Below are 19,145 nucleotides of genomic sequence, written 5' to 3'. Positions count from 1 at the left end.
CCAGGCATGGTGGTGCACGCCTTTAATCCCAGCACTCAGGAGGCAGAGACAGGTGGATCTCTGTGAGTTCCAGGCTAACCTGGTCTACAGGGAGACCTTGTCTCAAAAAAACAAAACAAAACAAAACAAAAATTTACTTGGCTGGGCATCCTTTAATCCTGGGACTGAAAGGCAGAGGCAGGTGGATCTCCGTGAATTTGAGGCCAGTCTGTCTACCATAGTGAGTTCCAGGACAGCTGGACTACAGGAAGACCCTGTCTCAAAAAGACCAAAAAATAAAAATAAAAATAAAAATAAATAAATAAATAAAATAAAAATAAATAAAATACTTAAAAAAATAAATAAATAAAGCAATTCACATCTGGTACAGTTCCAGTATACAGTAAATGCACAGCAAGAGCTGCTCTCAATGATTGACCTTGGATGCTTTTGGAATGCTGCCCACCAGCAACACTGGAAGTGCACCTCTGTTTCCTATTCAGGGGCTGCTCCCTGGCACTTCCCCTTACCTCAGCCATGTGCAGGTTCACTTCCTTGCCCCTTCCCTTTCCCCTGTTGAGGATGGAAAGAGGGATTCTAAGGAAGCCAAGAAATTAAGGTCTTCTTAGAAGCAGTTTAGCTGGGCTTATGACTTGGGAGAGACCAGGCCACAGGTCAGTCTGGCTGGCACTCCCTTGTTCCTCTCCCCACAAACCCGCCCAGCCTTTATCAGGGAAGTTGGTCAGGATTGTGGAGCTGTGCAGCCTGGGATGTGGGGAGGAGGGGAAGCCTCCTGGTGTCTGTCTGTGTTTCCTGGCTGGGCTGCAGGGCCTGGTACTCTGGCAGCAAGGTGGGGTGGAGGCAAGTTCAGGGGTCATTAGAGGGGAAGTGCTGGCCTCTCCAGTGGCTTAGCAGAGCTGAATTTCCAGTAAGCAGAAAGCCTGCGTCCAGGCTACCAGCCAAGCAGAGGCACCCAAGAATGAGAAAAAGGCATTTTAGGAATTTGACATTTTATATTTCCATAACAGCACTCAAAGACTATAATGAGGATTATCCAAATTTATGGACTCTCATGCATAGGCATAATATGCATATTTAAACATTTTTAACTGACATACAGGAAGGGGCCTCTTGCTGCTGTCAGCACTGACCACTCAGAAGCCCTGAGCAGTGAGGGTGGGTCCACAAGTCTGAGTGAGGAGGCAGCCAGGTTAGACTTTTTCTGTGCTTCAGTTTCCCCTTGCAAAGATGAGACAAAAGCGCCCACCTTGCATGGGAGAAACAGCAGGGTTGAGAGGTGGGGAGGAGGGTGATTGCATGGCAGTGGCAGAGGGAGGGATCTCACAAGTCCTGGGGCTGGGCAGCAGAGCTCATCACTTGCCCCTCTGGGGTAGACATTTCTCCCCTTGGCTTCTGTTTTCTAAGGTCTGGTCTGTGTGTTTTAGGGACTCCGCCCCAGGTCATCCCTGCCCCTTTCCTGGAGGCAGTGCCAGGCATTCCTCTCCACCTTGAAGTTCAAGCACATGGCTTTTGGTCTTCCCTGGTCTCCACCCATTCTCTCTCTTGGGAAGCCGAAGGGTAGATCTGAAAGGAGAGGAAGGTGAGGGCTGTGCCATTTAGGTGACTCACTCTGCGCTGGCCTAAAAACTTGGGCCAACATGCCTGGCACACTTGAGTAAAAACAGGGCCACTTTTCTGGGGAGTCATCTCTGAAAGTCCCGGCGAGTGTCTCTGGTGTCTGGGTAAAACAAAAATGTTCTCAAGATCAGCCAGCTGGGTGGGACTGCCACTCAGAGGGTTCTAGTCTTGCCTCTGTTTTGACTTGTTATGAGAGGGAGTGTGTAGCTCAGCCTGTTTAGTGCCTGAAGGAAAGGGAAATTCTGGCCATTTCTCAGCTGGATAATAAAGTGAAGCAAAATGAACCCACCCCTGAGTCAAGAACTGAGTCACTGGACTGGCAGGGCAAGAGCACTGGACTGAGAGTCAGCTGAATTCCTGGTGCTGCTGTGTATCCTCAGGCAAGTCCTGTCACTCTCTGCCTCAGATTCCTCTTTTATAAAACAAGGAGTTTGACCAGTCCTAGATCTATTCCAGCCCTGGCTATTATGGTTGCTAAAAGACCAGTGTGTGAACTAGGACAGTTACTTAACCCCTCTATGCCCTGAAGTTTACAATGGAGGAAGGACTGCCTGACTTTTCTCACTACCTGTCCTAGTTTGTTTCTCCATTGCTGTGACAAAATACTCTGACTAATACCAGCTTGGGGAGGAAAGGGTTTATTCAGCTTACATCTCCCGGGTCGCAGTTCATCAGGGAGCCCAAGTTAGGAACTCAGGGCAGGAACCTAGAAGCAGGAGCTGGAGCACAGGCCATGGAAGAATACTGCTTATTGGCTTGCTTTCCCAGCCCCTGCTCAGCCTGCTTTCTTACGCAACATAGGCCCACCTGCCCAGGGGTGGCACCACCCACAGTGGGCTGGGCCCTCCCACATCACTCATCAAGAATATGCCCCTCAGACATGGCCACAGGCCAGTCCAATAGAGGAAATTCTCCAATTGAGGCTCCCTCAACCCAAGTGTGTCAAGTTGACACTAAAGCTATCCAGCACGCTACTGGACCATGAAAATTCAGTAAGACGCTTTTAGAAAGCTTTAATAGAGTTGTTCATTACGATCACTGTTGTAACTTCTGTAGCCCACCCTCCTTCCCTCCCTCCCTCCCACCCTCCCTCCCTCTCCTTACCTTCCTTTTCTTTCCTCCTTCCCTTCCTTCTCTCTCCTTCCCTCCTTTTTTTTTTTTTTTTTTTTTTTTTTGAGGTAGGGTCTGATTATGCAGCCCTGGCTTGCCTGGAACTTGCTGTGTAGACCAGGCTGGTCCTGAACCTGTGGCAGTCCTCCTTCCTATCTCCTGAGTGCTGAGATACAGATGAACACCATCACACTGGGCTCCATCTCATGTTCTGTCTTGTGATTTGTCTCCTCAAAGCAGCTCTATAAGTTTCCCTGTCCTTCAAGCATTATTAGCTGCATCAAGACACAAGGGATGACAGCTGGTGTTCAGCCTTGACATGTTCTATATGTAAAGAAGGTTTCTGGTTAAAAAATGTTTCTGGTATTCAGGAGCACAATCAGTCCTTGACAAATGTGGAGTTTTTGAAGGCATTATATTCCATTAAATCTTACAATTAAGGTGGCTAGAGACATGGCTTAGTGGTTAAGAGCCCCAGCTGCTCTTGCAGAGGACCTGGGTTCAATTCCCAGAGATGGTGGCTAACAACCATCTGTAACTCCAGTTCCAGGGAATCCTGACGCCTTCTTCTGACTTCCAAGGGCACTGCATGACACAGATGTACTTACATACATGCAGGCAACACACTCATACACATAAAATAAAAACAATAAATTAAAAAAAAATTTAATCTTATACTTTGCAAGAGGATACCCAGAGTAAGTGTTTTTGTTCCCATTTTTAAAGGACAGTTGGTACCAGGGGCTGAGAACAGTGTCTTAGTGAGTGTCAGAACCAGTACTAGAATCCAGATCCCCTACCATCTAGCCCAGGATGTTCTGTTGACATCTGTACAAGTGTCTGTAAGGCTTTAATGCTGGGGAGGGGTCAGGCTGCTCTCCCCATCTGACGCTAAGAGTGGTAACTCTCTGCTAAGCCAAAGGTCAATCTGTGGCTTCCATCTGCAAAGCTACTGCCTTCTCTACAGGAAGTTCAGGGCAGAGCAGAGGTGAGAAGCTGCTCAGGCAGTTGACTCCAGGCAGATGAAGCCTGGGATACAGCCTCACACCCCAACCAGGTTATCTGACATGCCACAGGTTTCCATCAGGTGTAAAACATGTTCCTTCAAAAGGGCCAACATCTGCTTCCAGGTGTTCTGTCTTCACTCCTAGCTCCTGGGGCCAGGGAAGACCTCAGCCCAGCTCTTTTCTGTTTTAGACAAAGGTTTCCCCTTCCCTCTCTCCTCCTTGCCCTTAGTCTCACTTTCACAAGGTTTTCTCTGGCTATAACCTGGGCAGCTCTTACAGTATCCTGTGCCTGCTTTTGTTTCTGCCCTTAACAAAGTGGAAATCACTGTGGCTAACCACCATCTAGACTCCATTTTATACTTTTCCTTTGCTTCCCCTCCCTCCCTTTCTTTAAGGTCAGGGTCTAACTATCTAGTCAGGCTGGCCTGGAACTCCAGACCCTCTTGCCTAAGTGTCCAAAGGACTGCAATCACAAGCATACAACCACACTTGGCTTCTGTCTTATACTTTCTAATGCAAAAACCCAAACAAAACAAAACCAAACCCTTCTGTCAGAATACAGTCCTCAATAGGATATGGGGCTAAATTTAGGGTGCCAGACAATGCCCTAAGACTGAGTTTAGCAAGAAACTCAGTAGACTTTTCCTGCTAGTCTCCTGTTTCCATTATATAGCTTTTGTTAGATCTTTTGTTTTCAAACTGGGTTGACAAATGCTTTTCCACCAACTTGTGGTCTTTTGGGACCCTTCAGAGCTCCTTCTACATTTCTATCCACTCTCTACCCACAAGTCACTATGCTGAGCTCTTGGGAATGGCTTCCACGCGGGGATTCTAGACTCAAAAAGTCAAATGAATGGCCCTGGGGTATAAGAAACAGACACTACATCTGGGGCTGGGTACTCCACAGAAGCTCCAGCAACTCTCTGGAGAAATAAACAGTTCAGCTCCTGGTTGTATTGCGCACTGGGAGTAGCCATGCAGCTATGGATAGATCTCTGAGCAGAAGGCAGGTCCTGGAACTCCTTAGCAGCCTGCTTGTTATAAGAAGAGCCAAACACAGCTAATGGTAGACAGATCCCTTGGGACAGTCTGTCGGCCAGCATAGGACAAAGGCCTGGCTGGGAATAGGGGGCAGGACGGTGATGTCATTTATTAACTCTCAATCTTGCAACTCAGCACTGGAGGCTCTTCCTACTTAGGAGTATTGTGGGCAGCTCCAGTTTTCCTAAGTGGACAACAATGAACTTGTTCATTAGAGCTTTGGAAGCAGTCGATCTCCTCCCAGGCAAAGCCCACTCTGGAAAGCGCTCAATTTTATTAGTTTGTGTGCACACAAAGGACATGTAGACCCAGGCACACAGGATGTAAGGATATATATGAAGACTCAGGAACACAGACATACTCAAACAGATGTGGCCTGTAATTCCAGCACTCAGGAGGCTGAGAGAGGAGGATCACAAGTTTGAGGTCAGCCTGGGCTGCACAGCAAGACTCTACCTCAAAAATAAAGTAAAACCCCCAAACTAAACAAAAGATGCCCCCCAAACCAGAGAGAGAGAGAGAGAGAGAGAGAGAGAGAGAGAGAGAGAAAGAAACACCCTGAAGTCAAACAACATTATACTTGGAATCTTAAAAGTCACTCAAGAATTTTAGCCCCTTTTGCTGTAGCCCAGAGAAATGAAGAAACTAGCCTGTGATCACACAGCTTATTTTATCCTTTCTTTCCATCTATGCTCTTAGGTCTTACATTCTTTTCCTAGCTTCTCTAAAGTGAAAGCCTGATCTAAAAACCTTCTTTTTCACTATAAGCATTTAAAGCTTTAAAGTTCGCTAAACTGGCCAGGTGTGGTGGCACACGCCTTTAATCCCAGCACTTGGGAGGCAGAGGCAGGCGCATCTCTGTGAGTTCAAGGCCAGCCTGGTCTACATAGTGAGTTCCAGGACAGCTGGGGCTACAGGGAGACCCTGTTTCAAAAAGACAAAAAAAAAAAAGTTCACTAAACTGCTTTAGCTGCATCCCAACATACTACTATTAAATGTTTTATAAGTTTTCTTGTGATCTCATTGACTTGTGGGTGGTTAAAAGTACATTGTTTCAGCCGGGCGTGGTGGTGCATGCCTTTAGTCCCAGCACTTGGGAGGCAGAGGCGGGCGGATCTCTGTGAGTTCAAGGCCAGCCTGATTTACAGAGCAAGTTCCAGGCCAGCTGGTGCTACGGGGAGACCCTGTCTCAAAATAGACCAAAAAAAAAAAACAAAACATAAAAATAAATAAAAGTACATTGTTTCATCTCCAAACATTTGGAACTTTTCTGGATATCTTATTGTTACAAGATATCAGCTTCTGAACTGTACTTGGACTTAGGACACATTGTATGATCTATCTTGGCAAATAACTCACATGCACTTGAAAAGACTGTATTCTGGGGTTCTCCAGTGTATTTTTCTTTTCTTGTTTTTTTTTTTTTTTTGAGACAGGGCCTCCCTGTAGCCCCAACTGGCCTGGAACTCGCTATGTAGACCAGGCTGGCCTCGAACTCGATCGGCCTGCCTCTGCCTCCTGAGTGCTGGAATCAGAGGTGTGCACCACCACACCCAGCTTTTTTGTATTTTTGAGAAAGGGTCTTCCTGTAGTTCCAGCTGGCCTAGAACTTGCTGGGATTAAAGGTGTGCACCACCATGCCTGCCTCTCAAGTGTATTTTCTATCAATATCAATTATCAATATCAATTATGCCAACATAGTTGACACTGTTGCTCAAGTCTTCCACTTTTTTTTTTTTTTGGTCTTTTTGAGACAGGGTCTCCCTGTAGCCCCAGCTGTCCTGGAACTCACTAGGTAGACCAGGCTGGTCTTGAACTCACAGAGATCCACCTGCCTCTGCCTCCCTAGTTCTGGGATTAAAGGCGTGTGCCACCACGCCCGGCGTCTTCCACATCTTTACCCAATAAGTTTTCTTTTTATTTTTTTCTATTTATTATTATGTGTGTGTGTGTGTGTGTGTGTGTGTGTGTGTGTGTGCATGTGTGTGTGTGCACGTGCGGGCTCGCAGGTGTGCACGTGCCATGGCCCATGTGTGTAGAAGTCAGAGGACAGCTTTCAGGAATTGGTTCCTTCCACCATGGGATCTGTGGATTGAACTCAGGTAGTCAGTCAAATCCATCAGATTTGCTCAGTAAGTGCTTTTACCTGCTAAGACATCTTGATGCCAGCACAACTTTTTTTTTCCTGTGCAGGAGATTAAATTTAGGGCCTCACACATGCTAGGCAAAGGCATTACCACCAGGCTATACCTGCAACCCCCATTTTTTTTTGTTAAAGTCTTGCTAATTATTGGGAGAGGGATGTTAAAATCTCCAATTATCCAGTCACAAAAGACCATATTTGAGGCTGGGAATGGTGGCTCAAGCCTGTAATACCAGTCCTGGGATGTTTAAGTCAGAAGGATCACCACAAGTTTGAAGCCTGGTTGAGCTACATAGTGAGTTTGAGGGCAGCCTGGGGCTACAGAATAAGATTTTATAAATAATAGGATAAATAAATAAATAAATTCCATGATTTCATTTATATGGAATGTCTAGGATATGCAAATATGTAGAAGCATATCTTTCAAGGCTTTTTAAAAAATATTTATTAATTTTATGTGTATGAGTGTATTCCCTGCATGTATAAGTACACCTGTGTCATGCAATGCCCATGGAGGTCAGAAGAGGACACTGGATCCCCTGGAACTGGGGTTACAGACAGTTCTTAGCTGCCATGTGGGTGCTGGAAATGGAACCCGGGTCCTCTGAAAGAAAGCAACCAGTGCTCTTAACCACTGATCCATCTCTCCAGCCCCCAACACTTGGTTTTAAGTTGGTACATATATGTGTTTGTGTGTATGTTTATGACTTCCTTAACCTATTTAAGTATATCCTTAACCTATTTTTGTCTACTTAATCCTACAACACTTTACACTTCCCACTTGACACATCCCATTCTCTATTTCACACCAGATACTTCCAATTCACGAATAATATTAATTCATAATAGCAGAATTCCATTTTCTTACCCCCTCATTTCTAGGGCTATTGTCAGAAGTCTTGCATGTGTTATAGAGTACAACTTACAGTGTTATTTATTTATTTTTTGGTCTTTTTGAGACAGGGTCTCCTTGTGGCCCCAGCTGTCCTGGAACTCACTATGTAGACCAGGCTGGCCTTGAACTCACAGAGACCTGCCTGCCTCTGCCTCCCAAGTGCTGGGATTAAAGGCATGTGCCACCACAGCCAGCATACAGTGTTATTTTTAAGTAGTCGTTTTTTCAGTAAATCACAGCAAGGGACAAAGGATCTGATGCCTATCCATTTCTAAACTTTGTTAGAGGAGGGCTTTCTCCAAATTATAGCCTTCAACCTAAGCACAGCATCACTGGAGTTTCACATCGATGCCTGGGGTATTAAATTTTTGTCCATTTTGTCTGGACCAGACCTCCAACATCTTTCTCAATTGTTCAACTTCCAGAATCTTTTTATCTGTTTCCAGTTGTATAGCAGTTGTTCTTTGGTAGACCTCACAGTGCCTCAGCTTGCGCATGCCAGTAGGGTTGTTAGGCCAGGGCTTGCAGTGAGCTCTCATACAAACTTATGGGCATGCCCTTCAGTGTAGTCCTCTTCTCTGGGATATACCACTGTTCCAGTGATTCCAGCTGCTTCAACATTCCTAAACTCTGACCTCTGCCACCTCAGCTCAGCAGGACTCTGCGCTCTGCTTTTGGTCTACTTCCCTGCACAGCAGCCATTGGAGTTATGCATATCCAAGTCAAGAGCTGGGGAGGTGGTGGGAACACCTGTCAACTCCCCTTCTGTGATGACTGTATTTCCCTAAGTCCTCCCCTTGACCCTGGATAGGGTTGGAGAATGCTATCTAGCCAATGGAGTTCAGCAGAAGTGATGCTAAGCAATTTCCAAGTCTAGGTCATATAAAAAACAATATAACTCATTCATATTCAAATCCTTTCTGTTCTCCCTCCCTCTCTGCATCCCTCTCCTTATCCTCAGGACCTAACCACCATGCTGTGAGGAAACCCAAAACTAGTATACAAGGGGAGATCACGTGGATAGGCCCACATGGAGAAGAACTGAAGTCCTCAGCTGACAGCCAGAGAGATATATGAAAGAACAGCTCCAGACACTGGAGCAGACAAGCTACCGTGATGTGCCCTATCTAAATTCTGATCCACAGTATTTGTGAACTTACAAAAGGTTGTTTTATTTCATCTAGTTTTGGAGGGTAAATTTGTTTGTTTTTGAGACTGAGCCTCAAAAACAGACTGGATTCAAACTCACTAGGTAGCCATTGATGACCTTGAGCTTCTGATCCTTCTGCTTAGACTCCCAAATTCTGGGATTATAGGCATGTACCACCATGCCTGACTTTATGAGGGATAAATTTTAATGTAGCAATAGTCACTGCAACACCATCTCTGAGAAACTGCAGCTCTGTGCTTCCTGTTCTTCAGTGTTGAAAATAACTGCCTTACATATTTTGCCCTGTGTTGTTATTGTTGGAGAGCTAGGCTCCAATCAGGACTTTAATCTGAAGCTCAGTTCTCTGAGATAGTGATATAGACAATTATAACATGAACAGCACCTAGAACAGCTTCCTTTCTATGTTCTAGGTACTAGGCTGAGCACTTTAAATACATTATCTCAACGAAACTATACAACAGTCTTATGAAATAGGCATTATGAATCCACAGGGATTAAACTTACCCTGGTTTACATACAGGTCTGAAAGCCCATGCAATTAACCATTCACAGAAACACAAACAGACACACATACATACAACTGTATATATCTGCATGTATTCATGTATAGGCATAGAGAGATACACACCACTACACATTTCCAGAGACTGAATGCTTTTAAAACATTACTTATGCTCAGTTAAAATCCCCCTCCCCCAATTTATGTTAACTAGATTGAAAGGGACTCAGTCTGCTAGATATTAAATTTCCCAAGCCTACCCCGAAATTCTCTCCATCTGGGGCCACCACAGGCATGGGCAGCAGAGATATTGTCTCTGTTCCCCTGCCAAGGATTGCCTGGGGCTGCACTAGGGGGAGGTGGGGGAGACTTTTAGTAAGACTTGGCTGTGTAGACAGAAGCCTTCTCTTGGGACCTCAAGACTCTGCACTTGGTGTTGTAAGAGTCTAAATTCAGAGGGACAAGTCAATCCTTATATGAAAAAGTGGAAAGAGCTGAGTAGGCGGAGACTGTTTATTTGCTAGGGGAGGGTTGACAGAGTTGGAGAGAGGACTGGTTTTAAGACAAGGTCGTTCTCTTATTCCCAAAGCAGTGACCGGAGCTGGTAGATGAAAGAAGCAGTTTCAAAGCAGGAATGAAGCTTTAGAGGAGCAAGTCCCAGGACCGAAGCTGGGCTCACAAATTGAAATTTTACAACTCTTACAACACTGGAGAGCTAGGTCCTATTCTTGAGAGGAAAAAGCGAAGGGGATGCTTCTTTGCGGAAAAAAGAAATGGAATTGTTACGTTATAACAATCACTTTTTATCTGGAAAACAGATCCCTCACACCGATCCCTATCCCACCTCACAAAAACTCCCCCGTGCACCCTGCACCAAGCAGTTAGGTCCACTGTAGGAAAGTGAACTGTTTGAGGCTCATCTCTGCCTCGCTGCCTCCTTTTGAACAGCCCTGAAGCACTGTTTAAAACTGCCTATAAGCACCTCTGTAGAGTATCCTACGCTTACCCACTTGGTAGACGAAAGCTGGTTTAAAAGGCTTGCCCTCACTAGGCAGGACAACGCAAGCCAGGACGCCAGGGTGGCTTCCGAGTCCCAGCCAGTCGGCAGCACCCTCTGCACCGCACCCACCCGGCGGGCACGTCCGATGGGCGAGCGTCGTCTCCCCGGCTCAGCGGGGAGCTATCCCGCTCAGCTGTAACGCTGGGTCTGGAGCCCGCGGAACTACCCCCGCCCCCCCACGCCCCCCGGACCAGCCTGGGGCGCCCGCATACCTCCGCCTCCAGGCTCAGCTCCGGGTCCTGGCGCTGGGCGGACTGGGCATCCAGGCAGCAGCACAGCAGGAGCGGCAGGGCGCGTAGCAGGAGGCGGATGCCCGCCACCATCCCGGCGCTGGGGCCCGGGGCGCGGAGACGCGCTAGCAGTCAGCTGCGCCCCACCCGCGGGGTGCCAGCTCTCCGCTGCCCACGCGGACGGGGAGGTCCAGCACCGCGCTGCCTGCCCGTCCGGAGGACCGTGGAGGAGGAGGGTCGGAGGCCGGAGGACCGTGGAGGAGAAGGAGGAGGAGGAGGAGGAGGGCCGGGTGCCCGGCTGCCGCCCCACCCACCAGCCCCGCCGCTGAGCGCCCGCGGTCCCCAGCCTCTTCCGCCCTGTGCCGCCTCGTACCGCCGCCCTTCACCTCCAGCGGATCCCGATCTCTCCAGGAGGGCGGGGGCGGGGGGCAGACTGATCTCCTGATAGTATTGGTTACTTAAGACTTCCATGAAGAGCGGTCCTGGCCTACCTGAAACTGGTGGTTTCAGTCAGGTGCACGCGAGGAGCCCCGGACTCCGGTGTTACTAGTACTTGGAGTTTGAAATGGCGTCTTTGGTAGTGCAGTGGATCCTGCCCCAGCCACCTGCTTGCTGGCTGTGTGGTCTTGGGCAAGTAATATTCCCTGAACCTTTTCTCAAGAGGAAATAGAGATAATAAGAATACATATCGTACTCGGCGTGGTGGCGCACGCCTGTAGTCCCAGCACTTGGGAGGCAGAGGCAGGCAGATCCTGTGAGTTCAAGGCCAGCCTGGTCTACATAGTGAGTTCCAGGATAGCTCGGACTACGAGGAGACCCTGTCTCAAAAAGACCAAAAAAAAAAAAAAAAAAAGAATGCATATCGTGTGATTCTTGGGAAAATTTAATGTCTGTAAATAAGTGAGCCTGACTCCTGGCACCATGCAGTGCATGATAAATGGCAGGCGGCAGCTGCACCTCCTTTGGCAAAGGATTTTCTTTCAAGTGTCATTTTCCTCATCAATGAAAGGAGAGTATATGATATTTAGTTCCCAGAATAGCATGGAAATGAAAAGAATTCGAATGTAAAGGCCTTGTATAGCCCATATAGTTGTTAAAAGAATGCAATGAAAAGACTTCCCTGAAAGTCTGCTGAACTCATGCTGAGCAAAAGTGAACTCTTTATTTGCCTACCTTTGAAAGTGAGAGCAGGTTTCTATCTCAGTCCACTCATCTGTAAAATGCAAACGGAACCACAACACCCTGAACTCTGAGGGTCCTTCTGAGATTAGAGGAGGGTTGTAAAAGTGTTAAGTGTTATACAAAAGTGATGGTGTGTTATAACCCTGAGGCTCAGGGCCTTGGTTGCATTCAAAATGTGCTATTCGAAAAGTACACCACTGGGGTAGAGAAATTGGAAAAGGTTCTTTGAATAGACATCTTATAAACAGGGATTCTCTCGGTGGCACTAATTAGAAACAGCAACCTCTCCCCTCTTACCCTTCAACCAGCCAATGAAAAAGGCACCCATCTCTGGGGAGACCAATTAGAAACAAGCACCTCTGCGCAGACCAATGAGAAAAAGGCACTCTTCCTTAGGGCAGACGATCCCCCTGCCAGGGATCTGCAAGGGAGGACAGAGTTGAGGATAGATTTCTTTGCCTAACCATGGGGCTGGGTGGCAGGCAACCTCAGAGCTGGTACTTGAGGCTTGAAGTTTGCCCCCAGAGAGCTTTCATTCTACCTGGGTGGACTAGAAGTGAAAGCTCTCAGTTAACGGCAAAACAGACTATGAAAGTGCTGCTGTTCAAGCAAAAGTCCTATGGCCGCCCAGGGAGCAAAAATCTGAAGGGCAGTGGAAGAGAATTGCTAGAGTTAGCAAGTAAAAACTTAAGACCACCAGTTAACCTCAACTTATATTAATAACAGATAATCATCTAATATCAGTGGGTACAATGTAATATTTGGAGCAAACATACTAAAAAATGATTACTCTGGATGAAGTTCAACTGGGCATCTTGTATTTTACCTGGCAACTCCAGGGTGTATGTATGTATGTTACTAGTATGACAATGGTATATGGTAGACTTGACTAATGTGTGGTTTTTGACAAGCCAGAAAGCACTATTTTGGATCAGGTGCTTTGAGAAGCATCAGTTAGTAAGGGACACCCATCTGGAAGTAGACTCCAAGCTAGAGTCCAATCTGGGCTTGCCAATTCTTTGTCCACGAAGAATTTCTCCATTTCTTTCCCCCCGCACATTGAAGAGTTTCTCCATTTTAGCTGCACTGGTAAGAGGAGGAGCAGGAGGGGTGGGTCTCTGGGTACCTGGGCATCTGGGAGAATGCAGGCTCAGCCTCCCAGATAGCTGATCTTACTTTTTTCTGTATCCCAGGTTAATCTTTTTCCTGGACCTTTAAAACCAGTACCACTGCTGTATCTGAGAGTTGTCTGTTCTGCTTTACTTTGTCTCCTTGGTTGTGCTTTTAGAAAAAGACACATTAGGGGCTGGAGAGATGGTCAGTGGTGAAGAGTGCTTGCTGCTTTTGCCAAGGACAGGAGTTCACTCCCGGCACCCATGACTGGTGGTGCTTACAACCACCTGTAACTGCAGCTCCAGGGGATCTGACACATTCATCTGGCCTCCATAGGCACCTGTGCTCAGTTGCATCCCCGCCCCACATATACATAATTAAAAATGAAATAAATCTTTAAAAAAAAATCAGGGGCTGGAGAGATGGCTCAGTGGTTAAGAACACTGGCTGTTCTTGCAGAAGACCCGGGTTCGAATCCCAGCACCCACATGGCAGCTAATGACTGTCCGTAACTCCAGTTCCAGGGGATCCGACAGCCTCGTCTGTCCTCCGCTGGCATTGCACAACACAGGTGCACTTACCTACATGCAGACAGTACACACACATAAAAATAATAAATAAAATATTAAAAAAATAAACATCACATCAGGCCCTTTCTGACTGTAGTTTGGTGTCACTCAAATTTGGAAGGGCCTACAGAAGAGTCTCCTTCACCCTTACGCTAGGCTTGCTCTTCAGCCAGGCCTTTACATAGATTGTCCCCATTCTTTTTTTTTTGGCAGTTTTATAACTTTATTTGAGTCTCAGCAGTTAGTTCTCATCCACATTGACTGTTTGTAGATTTTTGAACGTGGTAACAGGGACATAGGTTACCAAAGTATAGAGCTGGTTTGGTGAATACTCAACCTCATTACGTTTTCTGGACAAACATACACGGATACGATATGGAACATTCCTTATTCCTTTGGCCCAGACAGCTTTGTTGAGCCTGATATCAATGCGCACATCTGGAGTTCCCATCTCCTTCATGGCGAATTTCCGGATTTCTTTGAGTGCCCAAGGGGCACGTTTCTTAAAACCCACTCCATGGATGCGCTTGTGAATGTTGATGGTGTATTCCCGGGTCACCACCTCGTTGATGGCGGAACGGCCCTTCTTCTTCTCGCCACCCTTCTTTGCGGGAGCCATTCCGCCAGGCCCAAGTTGGAAAGGAAGGGCGCAAACGATTGTGGGAGGGAAAGCTGCATTTGCAAATACAACTTCCTTGTCCCCATTCTTAGGAAGACAGTATGTGTCCATGGTTAGAACTTAGAAGCAGGAGGCTTCAGTTTCTTTCCACTTGGAAGACTGCTCAGTACAGAGTACCAAATTCTGTGATCTTCAACACGGGGGCTTACATAATTTCATGACTGATCTGCTGTTTTCACTTTCTAGGATACAACTGGAGCCAAATCAGTTTGGAAGGTGCCCCAGACTGATAAGGCCATGTCTGCTGGGATCAGAGGGAGGAAAAGAAGATGAGGAAAGCAGGGCAATTTCTTAGAAAGATCCATTCTATAGTGAAGGTGCCTTGAGAGCAGAGAAATACTCAAAGCTTCAGCAATTACTTCATCTTGAAGAATACTGGGGTGACAAGTCCCTATTTTAGTTCAATATAGTTATTTCTTATGGTAAGAATGGAGGCAGTGGGGCTGGAGAGATGGCTCGGTGGTTAAGAGCACTGGCTGTTCTTGCAGAAGACCTGGGTTTAAATCCCAGCATCCACATGGCTACTAACAACCCCCCATAACACCAGTTCCAGGGGATCTGACACCCTCTTCTGTTCTCTGTGGGTACTACATGACACAGGTGCACTTACATGTAGACAATACACTCCTACACATAAAAATAAAAAATAAAGTACATATGTAGTATGTGCTTTATATAACTCATGTTATTGAACCTTTGTGACTTCCTTATGAGAAAGCTACTATTATAAGCATTCTAATTTTAAAGATGAGGAAACTGAAGCTCAGAGATTCTATCATTTGTCCAAGGTCACAAATCTACTAATGGAGGCAGGATTCAAACCTTAGTGGTATAACTCTGGATCTTGGGCCTTTGAACACTATACTATAGTATCAAGTCAAATGCATAAAATGTGGTTCTTGAGTTCCCTAAAGTGACTCTCACATTAGGACTTAAAAATTCTGATTCCCTGTGCTGGGGATGGTCCTAGCAAGCATGAGGCCTTTGTTTTGATCTCCAGTGCTCCCTTGTTCTTTTTGAAAAACATTCAGATTCCTGAGGCTTAATGCAGACTTACTGAATCACTAAATACTAAACACCAGCATCCAGGAAGACAGCTCTGAGTTTTCCAACACTCTGGTTCTTGCTTCCTTTCGTACCCCATCTTGGCTGGGTGGTTTCTGACCCAGCTTGTCTAGAAGTCCTGGCTACATGTCCTCTTCAAAGAGATCTGCCTCCCCTCCCTACCTCTTGCAGCACTGGGGTTTGGCTCAGCTCCTCAGGGCCTCCTAACCCTCCCAGGGCGGACAGGACTCTGTGGAACTCATGCCAGTCCTGGGCATACTGTCTGCCAAGGGGAATGGCTGGCAGCTGCCACTTGGGACCATTCCTTCTGCTCTCACAGAAGGCCACAGCAGGTCCCTTGAATAAGGCAAGATGTACAAACCTGGTCGACTAACCTCTAGGCCTCAGTTTCTCTCTGGATAATAAGAGGAACAATCAGCTTTGTCTTTGCCCTTTCCTCCTCCCCAGGAAGTGTGCAGAACACAAAGTAGATTTTATCAGAAGGAATTCTGGACTCCTAAGAAAGGCATTCATGGGAGCAGCAACCCTAAGAAGCCATAATAATAGGAAAAATATGAGGTGTAATGAGAGGGCTGGGGAAGCTTCCCCATTGCTGTGAGGGCTTTCCTGCCTGGAGATAATATGGATTAATTACTGCATTTTTAGTGATGTGATTCATAAATCCTACTTTCTAGCAATCACCTCTGCCTGCAGAAGAGTGATGGCCTCTCTCCAGCACAGAGGACATGACCTTATCAGTCTGGGGCACCTTCACAAGTGTACCTGCCTACATACTTTTTGGAACGAACACACACACACACACACACACACACACACACACACACACACACACACACACACTTATGCCAGTCTAGAAAAAGCAAGAAATTTAGAGACAGACCTGGCTTTGAATCTTGACCTTTTTCCACACTGTGTGACCATCACAAATGAACTAATCACCCTACGTTTCTGCCATTTTCAAACGGGACAAAGGATTCTTGTCTTTTTTTCTGCAACTCTGACATGCTTATGAGGAGTGAACAAGATAATTAGTAACCTGCTGTCTGGAAGGTGCTGACTTTTGTTTGCATGGATGCCAGTGCACACGCACCATGTAGTTTCCACACCTGGGCCAGCTCATGTCCAGAAGACAGATTCTAGATGAATCACAGGAGTACCTTTTCTCTAAGCAGTGCTCTGCAGCCCCTCATCATGGCCTTGCAAAACACCAGTCTCTTCTGGTTTGTTTTGTACTCACACCAAGACCCAGGGGACTTTCAAGGAGCACAATAAAAGCTGGGCCAATCTGGCACTGTGCCCCACTCCCCGTCCATATAGAGGCTGTCTGCCCACCAGGCATCTGGCCTGGAAGGCTAGCCTGGAACCTGCTCAGCATCTGCTGCTTTACTTAAGAAACCTGCTAACAGGAAAATGTCTGGTTCCTTTCCACACCAAACAGGAAGGGCCTGCCCTGTGGAAGAACAGGGCAGCCCAGTCATTTACAAGGAGTCTCCTGCCACAGCTGGGAGGCCTGCTCTCGAGGAAGGCCAGAGGAACTAGGCTCCAGGGACACTTCCCCTGGAAGGGGTGGGGTGGTGACAATGGCTACACACTGCTTGTGGCACTTTGTACAGAGCAGCTGTCATTCTTTCAACAAACACTCTCAGGACACTCGTGCCTCGGGAGACATAAGAAAGTTCTAGATAAGGCCTTTAAGTTTGAGGAGTTTATATACAAGTCTGAAAGGCAAGTTGTGCTTGTAATGTTGTTGTTCCTATTTATTCCTTCATTACATACAAGGTTTTTCCTCTTCCTTAAAAAAATGTCTACTGTGGGCTGGAGAAAGGGCCCAACAGTTAAAAGCACTGGCTGCTTTTGCAGAGGACCCAGGTTCAGTTCCCAGCACCTACATGGTGACTGACAACCATCCCTAACTCCAGTTCCAGGGAATCTGATGCCCTCTTCTGGTCTCCATGGCACTGCACACTCATACGCATAAAACAAAATAAAATCTTTTTTTTTTTTTAAAAAAAAAAAAAAAAAAAAGCCTACTGTTCCAGGCACTGTGCTAGGTACTGGAGTTTCAGAGAGAAAAATACCACCTAACCACAGAACAAACTGACAAAATAAGAAAGCCTTGAATCCCACAGGTGCCCCAGGATTTCACTGTGGTCTGGTTTGACTCTGTTTTGATCAATCACTTCGGTTTCCCTTCTTGTCTCCTTGTATTTTCAAAAAGGAATCCTGGTAAAACAGGTCACATCTCTGCTCAAATGGCTCCCTCTGATAGCTTTTCCTTTCCCCCTAAGGAAATTTAACGTCCTTATCCTTATGCTTGTATCCTGTCCTTACAGTAGCCTTGTGGGGCTTACATCAATGGTGGAAGAATCAGGGAGCTAAACAGGCAGTGGAGGCGACTCAGAAACTGTCAGTCACAACACAATTATACCAGCCATGGGTTGGCAGGAAAAGGGGAGGAGGTAGTTTCTAGAGCCAGGGAGCCAAAGCCCAGAATACTCTCTACCTCTAGGAGGCAGGTTCTAGAGCCCAGGTGACCAGAGGTCACTCCCTGAGGAGACTGAAATAACATTCATCTTCCATTTCCCTTGTGTTTCTTCTTCTAATTTTCTATGAAATTTCCCACCAACCAATTCTAACATATATATTTGCTGTATATGTGTGTGTGGTACTGTATATGTATACATATTTGGATGTGTGTGTGCCTGTGCGTGGATGCCAGAGGTTGATGTTAGATGTCTTTCTTGATTGCTCTCCACTTTCTTTACTGAAGCAGGGTCTCTCACTGAACCCAGAGCTCACATGATTTGGCTAGTCTAGGTAACCAGTTTGCCCTGGGGATCCTGTCTCTGCCTCCCAAGTGCTGGGATTACAGGCAGGTTGCTATGCCTGCCCAGCATTTACATGGTTGTTAGGGATTTGATCTCTGATCCTCATGCTTGTCTTCCTAGCTCCCTACTGAACAGCTATAGTGGAAGCAATTAAGAAATTATTTTTGTTATTTTTGCTTGGACGAGGATTGAACCCAGGGCCTACCATCTGCTGGGTAGTCTACCAATGACCCCAGCCCCCATCCCTGCATTCCCCACGGAATTTACTTACTTATTTTAGGGTTTTTTTTTTAGTCTTTTTTGAGACAGGGTCTCCCAGTAGCCCCAGCTGGCCTGTAGACCAGGCTGGCCTTGAGCTCACAGAGATACACCTGCCTCTGCCTCTCAAGTGCTGGGATTAAAGACATTCGCCACCACACCAGGCTAAAATCTTCTTATTGATTTCTTCAATGTCAAATGTCCAACTGGCTGGATTAGAGTATTTTGCACTTTACTGCACTGAATGGGAAGATTTACTTTCAAAGCTATAAGTTGCTGTTGAAGAAATCTGGTTGTAGAACTCCATGAATTGAACTGGAAGAGATGGCACCTTCGTTGGATCTGGTTCTCCAGAGGACACACCTAGTATCAGATGATCTTTATAAGTTATCTATGAAAACGCCCAAAGTTCTCAAGCCAAAGAGGAAAAAGAAGACCTCTCAGGACACTTTTGGTGCAACTTTTGGAATAATTCATATGCAGAAGCAAGACCTAAGCAAACCAGGAAAATGAAGGGATTGAAGAAGTGACCTGCAGAGAACATAATAGAAGACCAGGAGAAAAAGTCCAAGAGAATTAAAAACAATTAGTGGAATCTAACCACCAACTACAGTTATATTGTAGTATGTTACTAAAGAGAATTTTCCTTTTAAAAAAGGAAGAGGATAAAGACCACAG

General features: G+C 46.3%; 1 protein-coding gene and 1 pseudogene across 4 annotated transcripts in view; both read right to left on the bottom strand.

The window, feature by feature from the left end:
* Nucleotides 1-11,122, bottom strand: part of Mmp28 (matrix metallopeptidase 28) — a 31,495-nt gene extending 20,373 nt beyond the window's left edge. For all 3 annotated transcript variants that reach the window (XM_008848124.3, XM_029553576.1, XM_029553577.1), the window contains exon 1: nucleotides 10,756-11,122. In XM_008848124.3, the coding sequence (XP_008846346.1) occupies nucleotides 10,756-10,866 (111 nt within the window). In that variant the 5' untranslated portion in view covers nucleotides 10,867-11,122. The remainder of the gene's footprint in view (nucleotides 1-10,755) is intronic.
* A 2,713-nt stretch (nucleotides 11,123-13,835) lies between these two features.
* On the bottom strand, nucleotides 13,836-14,289 carry LOC103746046 (annotated as a pseudogene). The gene has a single exon (XR_607781.2). The product of XR_607781.2 is annotated as a 60S ribosomal protein L31 pseudogene (transcript).
* Nucleotides 14,290-19,145: the final 4,856 nt, after the last annotated feature.

The sequence above is a fragment of the Nannospalax galili genome, unplaced genomic scaffold (genome assembly GCF_000622305.1).
Source record: "Nannospalax galili isolate Female #2095 unplaced genomic scaffold, S.galili_v1.0 scaffold363, whole genome shotgun sequence".
NCBI lineage: Eukaryota > Metazoa > Chordata > Mammalia > Rodentia > Spalacidae > Nannospalax > Nannospalax galili.
The sequence above is the reverse complement of the archived record's forward strand: the minus strand, read 5'-3'. Positions and strand labels throughout refer to the sequence as shown.